Source organism: Oryzias melastigma, unplaced genomic scaffold (genome assembly GCF_002922805.2).
Source record: "Oryzias melastigma strain HK-1 unplaced genomic scaffold, ASM292280v2 sc01068, whole genome shotgun sequence".
NCBI classification, from domain to species: domain Eukaryota; kingdom Metazoa; phylum Chordata; class Actinopteri; order Beloniformes; family Adrianichthyidae; genus Oryzias; species Oryzias melastigma.
The window spans coordinates 1,940-9,977 of record NW_023417653.1 but is presented as its reverse complement, the minus strand read 5'-3'; the positions used below and the strand labels follow the sequence as shown (position 1 = coordinate 9,977).

Here is an 8,038-nt window from a genome sequence, read left to right as displayed (position 1 = left end):
AGGTTGGGGACCACTGGTCTAAGGGACGTCAGGATCTTCTTCTTGTTTTGTTAAGTAGAAAAAGAAAAAATGACCGTTTTTTAAAGACTGCTTGTAAACAATCCAGAAGATTGGTTACAGGATAAGATGACAAACACATCTGTCAGATGAACTGTAGACTGATGTTGTTTCACATTGACCTTGACTGTTGAACGTTTGTTGAAAGAGGATTGATGACAAATGTTGCACTTGCAGGCTTTGCAGCCAGATGATGTTTACAGCTAACTTCTTAGTAGTTAGTTCATCTGGTTTGTCAACCATCTTTGGCAACATGAGTGCAGAGAATAGAACATTAGACGCTTTTCTCCCTCAGTATCTACTGGAATTACATTGATCGTGCTGACAATAAAAAGTTAATCACAGAACATCAACACTGAAGCTCCAGTGTTAAAGGGTTAACAGTCTGGTATTAACACGCCCGTCTGGCTGGGCCCCATTTTCTATTGTTTTGTAGCAAATTGTTGAGCCTCCCCTCATGGTTGTTTGTGATGATTACAGATTCTGGGCTGGCTGCTCATCGCCTCCATCATGATATCCAACCTGCTGCTGATTTGCGTGGCTCGCTGCACCTCCCCGATCAGTTACCTGCAGCTAAAGTTTTGGAGGGAGTATGCTGAGGAGGAGAATGACCTCATGAATGCCTACACAAATAAACATGCCAAAGAACTTGCAGAGAGAAACCTAAAGAGCTTCTTTAACCAGACAACGCCGGCAAACGTGGTCACTCCCTGCAATCAGGATTGGGAGAAGATTTCCTCCCTCTATAAGTTCAGCACCAAAGACCACTACTACAGCACTTTACATAAATACGTGGAAAACAAGCATGAGGCTGAAAGCTGCATTAGGATGGTTTCAATTAGATCAAATGAGTCTGCAGACAACCCTCCAGTTCTAGACTTTGTGGATGGGGGAACAGTGTCTCTGTGAGGATGAAGCGGCTGAACTGAAGGACTTTGGATTTCAGGTAACTTGCTTTAGATAAAGCAAACTAGCTGAGAAGCCCCTCCTTTCATTTACATTTGTAATGCTAATATTTTTATTTTTTTATTGTTTCTCACTAGGCTTGCCTTGTGTTCTGATGTTATTCCAAAAATTACAAAATCTCAGCTCTTCATTATAAGACAAAGACTTGATGAATTATGCTCTACTAAAGCAGTAACAGGGGGACACTGATCCTGCACTTGAATACATGTTATTATTGTCACCATCATATATTGAAGAAGGATCCACAGAAGCAGAGGAAGCTGGAAAACCTTCTGTCCGAGCTCTGTAGGAGCCCAAACCACCTTTCTGGTTCCGCACAGTGGCATGAAAGCATGAAACTAATGTAGCATCACAGGGATGTGCTAGGAAATCTCCAGTCTGTGGTGAAGGGATTGATGTGGCTGGGCTCAGTGTTTGCAGAGAGGAGAATGTAAGAATGCCAGTTATGGTAGTAATCATTTCTGTCCTCAGGTTTAGTTCAACACACACACTAGCTAACTAACCAACCTTCATTTTCCTTTATTTTTGAACAGTATATAAAATATGTAATTTTTCATCATAATATATTGTCACCTTGTGATTGGAATAATCAATCATTCAACACATTTGTCAGTCTAAACTACCTTAACTGTATGATGTTTAATACATCAAAACAAAGATTACATATGCTGTACATAAAACAAACACGTCTTTAGAGTTTAGATATCATGTAGCCCTCATAGCAACAAGAGTTAGCTGTGTCTGCAGCAATCTTGACCCATTGTTGGATTTGTCTGTCTTTGGCTTTTTTTAATCCCAATTTTTTGACTAAAGATGTAGATGAAGTGATTTTCTCAAAGCAGTCTTTTGCTGCTCATTAATTGTAGATGGAAACATAGTGGTTCCTGTAAGGGATTAAACAAAGCTGAAAGTGCACAGACCCAATTTAAACAACATGATTCAACAAAAAAGACTCCTAGTGTTTCAACAGTTAATAAGATCTAAAAATAATTACTTACACTTACATTTCAAAAGGTTGATATATTATAATTGTCTTCTTATCTGAGCCCTAAGTGTTGTGTTTGTGGCCTTTTTGGTGCTGCAATAAAAGACATCAGGCGGACTTGGATCTCAACGTCGATTTATTTAGCTTCCATTCATTCAGCGTCATCTCTTCTTCTGCTGCAGTATTACAGCACAGTCCCAGACAACCAAGCACCCCCTTGTGGTCGCCAACATAATTACAGTTGTAACATATAACACTAAGAACAAACATTTGTGAAAGGGGAAAGCTGAGAAAGAAAATATATATATGTTTTTAAAAGTGTTCATTGTGTTCACCTTTAAACCTAAATTGAAAACTTTTCGTGTTTTTGTTGCAGATCCAGAAGTCTTGGAATCCTTAAGAATGATGCCCATGGGTTGGCATGGATCAGTCGAGTTAGGCGGAAGTAGCTGCTTTAGTAAGAAGAAAATTGGCTTCAGATCAACTCTGATTAGTGGTGATTAATGCTTTTTAGTTACTGAAGTTTTTTCTGTTTATTATTTTTTTTCTTTTATTTCATAAATGTTATATTCAATCTGATTCTGAAGGAGGTTTTATTTTGTAAAATTAGTGGATTCTCTCGTATGTATATGTATGAATGAATGATCTGGTTCCAATATTTGTCATGATAAAAACTGTATACTTAATGGCTGTGTATTTTCTGATTAAATAAGTAACCATGCATCTCTTTAAATAAAACAAAAGTGTTAGTCAGTCAAGCATACAGATTAGTGTGGTGGTGTTCAAATCCTGCCATTGTAAACAACAGACTGTATGCATGTATATGTGAATGAATGACCTGGTTCCATTACTGGTCATAACCAACAGCACATACTTAAATCCTGTGTTTTTCTGAAATATTTAAACAAGTAACTATCTCTTTAAACAAAACAAACAGTTACACACTTGAAAGTTTGTTGTACTAAAGTTGAAAGTTTCTTGCACGCCGTCTGCCTTTTTCCAGATTAAATCCTGCCTCATCAAGACATATGAAGGTGTGCTGTGGTTCCCTAGATTCCAAATCCAGCATACGCTGCTATACAAAGGGTGAGATGGAGAAAAAAGGTCAGAGTAAAAGAGCATCCCCACCCCAACCCCCCCGCAAATGAAACTGCACTGTAATATAGTTCCAGTAACTGGAATAGACGTACAGTGCATAAAAGTTTTACAGCAACAGGGAGTAAAGCATGCCCATACTGTAAGTTTTAGCCGTACATATTGATGACGGACCTCCTTCACTCAGTCACTGTTCCGTTCAAATGCTACAGTTGTTTCATGTACATCCACTGAGACCTCTCTATTGTCAAAATTGAAATTGAATGAATATTTTTTAAAGATGTCATAATTTTCCTGAACAGCTCTTTGTATTTCTCGCAGTCTAATAGCTTTGTTTTCAACCACCATTGCACAAATGCTTTCTTCTTGCTGCGGAGTTCTAGGTTGTCTTGCAATGCTTTGACGTGCTGAAACAAAAAAAGTAAACATGCAACAATTTTACAGTACTGTAATGCTGTTTACTGCAGTTACAGTTAGCTCACCTGTTTTCTCGACAAAATGTTTGAATAATGGGACTGACAGTGGTTCACCCAACATTTGGCTGCACCCTTCGACCAGCCTCAGCCATTGTGAGGCATGGGTTTACCACATGATCAACAAGGGTTTCCCTGATTTCATCAGTAATCTGTGTAAATGGCTGGCCTGTTCTTCCTCTTCTTCCCTGGTTTAGGCCCCTTCCTCCACACATCTCGCCCCTCTTCCAAGAGGCTATATCTTTCAATTTTGCAAATGAATGGATGCACCTCATGAAAATGATTATCATAGTTTATCTATCCTTGTTTTGTTTGTATTTTTAACTTGTCCTGAGCAACTGCTGAGCAAACAGATATGAGCTGCGAGCCTCTAGTGTTAGAGATTTTACTGTCACAACAGGATATTGATCTTCTGACTCACAAAGTGTACATTTGTATAAACTAGAGCTGTCAAGCAATTAAATTTTTTAATCGCGATTAATCGCAATGTCCACAGTTAACTCACTATTAATCGCAAATTCATATGTGGCCTTTTTTTGGGAAAAAAATGTGTGCTTCGTGAAGTTTAGCAGTTCTACATTAATTATGAAAACAAGAATGGAAAAATTAATAGTTTTCATCAGAAATACTTTATTTTGTAACATTGTATTGAGATAAACTTTCTTAACAATAAAAGGCTGTAACATAAAATGCCTAACAAAAGCCCAAGTGCAAGTGAAGGGCATTTTAAATTCAAAACTTCAATCAACGTTCAGTAAAATAAAATAAAAAAACATCAAAAATAACATTTCCATAACACTTTCATGTTCATTTTTTGTCAGGACCAAATCTTTTCCTCCTCTGCTGAACTACAGTAATAAATGAAATAGAGATTTATTATTTCCAATTAACTTTTGTTTTTTAAAACATTAAAGACTGAGAAAAGCGGGATACACTGTGGATAGTTTGACAGTCTGTTACTGCCGCCGCGTTCTCTGGCTGCAGCTCGATGCAGCGACGTGTCCAGCGGAGCTCACACCATGAATATGCCGGCAGACAGACCGCTATGCTGGGGCTGGATCACGCTTAAACCTCCAGAACATTTAAAACGTCCCTCGGTGCTCTTGCTATTCGGAACGTCGGGGGTCCGCAAGCCGGTACCACCAGACGTGGTACTGGACGTGAACCGGAGCCGGGTTAGAGTGCAGGAGCTCTCCAGGTCCTAGCGCCGGCCGGTTCTAGCTAGCAGCTCGGTGTTTGGAGACCCACCGTGATCTAGTGAGAGCAGCCGGTGAGTTAGAGGGCGGGACGCCCGCGTGCGGTATGGAAAGGCACGTATGAGAAAATCCGCGATTAATGCGTCTAAAAAATTGTCGGCGTCAAGCACATGTCAGATTAAGGCGTAATTAACGCGACAAATCTGACAGCCCTAGTATAAACCCCTTTTGCATTTATGCTGAAGTTTATTTATATTGATTATGTTTGTATCTTTTATTTAAGTTTTATTTTGCTGGATCAATGCCGAACAGAATCATGGGTAATTCCTTCAATCCACTCTTGTTCATGTTATCCTAGTGCAGTATATGAAGACTCTGGAGCGGCTCTTCCTCCATCTCCTCAAGCCTCAGGTGCAACAGGCTCAGGACCCCCTGCAGTTTGCCTACCGAGCAGGTGTGGGAGTGGCACAGTGAGGATCCTCTTCTTGGACTTCTCGAGTGCCTTCAACACGATCCAGCCACCGATGCTACTGGACAAACTGAGGGAGATGCAAGTGGAGCCCTGCTTGGTGTCCTGGATTGCTGACTACCTCACGGAGAGACCGCAGTACGTCAGACTACGGGGCATCACCTCAGACACCATCATCAGCAGCACAGGAGCACCCCAGGGGACGGTGCTGGCCCCCCTCCTCTTCACCCTCTACACCTCAGACTTCTGCTACACCTCGGAGCTGTGTCACATTCAGAAGTTTGCTGACGACACAGCCATTGTGGGGTGTATCAGGGACGACGGGGAGGACGAGTACAGGAGTGTAATCAGTGACTTCGTCTCCTGGAGTCAGATGAACCATCTCCAGCTTAACACCTCGAAGACCAAGGAGCTGGTCATCGACTTCAGGAAGTCCAGCCCACAACCACAACCTGTGACCATCAGAGGCGATGAGGTGGAGATTGTAGGCGACTACAAGTACCTCGGGTTGTGGCTGGACAACAAGCTGGACTGGACACGCTGCACAGATCACCTGTACAAGAAGGGCCAGAGCCCTTTGTACTTCCTACGGAGACTGGGATCCTTCAACATCTGCAAGAAGCTCCTGTGGATGTTCTACCAGTCTGTGGTGGCCAGCACTCTCTTCTATGCCGTGGTCTGCTGGGGGGGCAACCTGACAAAGAGGAGTGCTAACAGACTGGACAAACTGATCAGGCGTGCGGGCTCTGTGGTCGGCATGAAGCTGGACCCCCTGGTGACAGTAGCAGAGAGGAGGACACTTAACAAACTGCTGGCTATAATGGACAACACCAGCCACCCTCTGCACTCTGTCATCGGGAAACAGAGAAGCCTGAGCAGCAACAGGCTGCTCCTCCCTAAGAGCAGGACCAACAGACTCAGAGACTCCTTTGTCCCCCGAGCCATCAGGCTGTACAACTTTGCATTCGGCAGGAGGGGCAGAGGGAATGTCAAGAGGGGAGGGGTGTAGCCGCCTCATACATCACATGTGCAATACCTAGAATGTGTAATACTCTCTTACCAGTGCAATATGTCCAAACATTCAGGGTATCGTGCAATGTTGATTTTCTGCATTATTTATTATTTTTTCTATTGCATATTTAGCTATATTCAGTCTATTTTACTTTATATTCAGTTTATGTTACTTATTTTGTTGTTCTATTTTACTTTATTTTGTTATTTTACTCCATCTGTGTGCTGTACGGACGCTGGTACCTGAATTTCCCTGAGGACTTCCAAAGGGATTAATAAAGTATTTTCTATTCTATTCTATTCTATATAGGGATCTGAACTATTTGATCTCTCTCGGTTTCTTCACTAAATCAATAGTATAAAGGCCTTTACAAACCCTTCTAAGGTGGTATTTCTCTGACCACATCTCTTCTCTGCTGTGTAGCTGCTCCCTTAGTGCTCTCCACAGCAGATCCTCTCTCTGCAACCTCCTTCACTCACCCCAACCAGACTCAGGGAAGATATTAATGTATTTCTGGTGGGGGTATTAAAATATGGAATTCATCGGGTGATGACATGAAGGGACTTTGAACCCCGGATTTGTTTTTATTCGACCTTGGCTCGTGCATTTTAAAGCTGAAATGTTTTTAAACTCAGACTTTCAGTGAGATTCCAGTCCCAAAGCGACAGCATTGTTTTTGCCATTGACTCTAAAAATAATGGACTGAGCGAGCTATGAGGTCCCCCATTGGAAATGCATTACCTCCTCTCCCTGCGAAAGTAGGCCGCCGCTTTCACCGTCACTTCCTGAAATGGCTATCGCCATTTGCAACCCATCTTCAGCGATTGGTCTGAGTCATAGCTGAGTCATGGAATCTACAGGAAGTACTGTCGGAAAAGTGCGGCAAAGATGAAACTTTGGTTGGTGATTTTATGCGCATATACGCAACTTATAATTTATAATCTACAATCAAAACAGAGAAAAAAAGGAAAACGAACGATAAACAAACAAAAAAGTCCAAAGCACATAACCTCAGAGTGAAATCTATTTCTACAGAGTAAATCCTCATCTAAAAATGTCGACAGCATGCTCCTCTTGTTGTTTTAAACTGCTGCATCGGTACATTCCATTGAGGAAAACAACAGTAGGACAATGATTGGTACATTGTTGAATTGTAAAGTAGGTGTTAAAAGGTCTTCACGGACCCATTGATGAAGTCTGCTCCCATTGGCTACCCGTCATCTGTCAATCAAACCCCCCAGACGTTCGACGTCAGACCCACAAACGCTTATTGAGCCATCTGATTGGTCAATTTATAACTCTAATAACTTGTGATAATGGAAAAAAATCTTTGAAAAAAAATTAGGATTAGAAAAAAGAAGTTAATCAGAAAGCAGCAGAGGAAGAATGATTATTCTGACATATAAAATGACTGAGAAATAACTGTCTCTTTCTCAATGTAAGTCAATGGGACTATAGCCTTTTTGCAACCCAGTGGTACTTCCTATATGGAACACGGAAGGAGGGGGGGGGTTGCTCAGTCCAGTTTATCTTATATACAGTCTATGGTTATTACCCTAAATTCCCATCCAAACAATCATCACAGAGCTGCTTGATTGATTGCAGCCTTTGACCTCTGCACAACAATCAGGGATTTTCTGTCTCAGCTTTGACAGGGGAATTTCCTTATTCCTCCTCAGGTTCTTTGAGCTAACCACTTCCCCTGCTTTGCACTGAACTAGTTGCAGAGATGCGCACTATCTGCAGAGGAAAGGTCTTTTAACTGTGTTACTTTGCAGGCAGCTG

The 8,038-nt window shown here is 41.6% G+C and overlaps 1 protein-coding gene across 3 annotated transcripts in view; it reads left to right on the top strand.

Annotated features, from left to right (window-relative positions):
* Positions 1-3,056, top strand: part of LOC112141562 (calcium homeostasis modulator protein 6) — a 3,909-nt gene extending 853 nt beyond the window's left edge. The window contains exons 2-3 of one of the 3 annotated variants that reach the window (XM_036211209.1): positions 538-1,003; positions 1,101-3,056. In XM_036211209.1, the coding sequence (XP_036067102.1) occupies positions 538-966 (429 nt within the window). In that variant the 3' untranslated portion in view covers positions 967-1,003; positions 1,101-3,056. Of the gene's footprint in view, positions 1-537 lie in introns of all 3 variants that reach the window. The other 2 variants (XM_024264716.2, XM_036211208.1) reach the window with 2 other exon arrangements.
* The last annotated feature ends 4,982 nt before the right edge of the window (positions 3,057-8,038 follow it).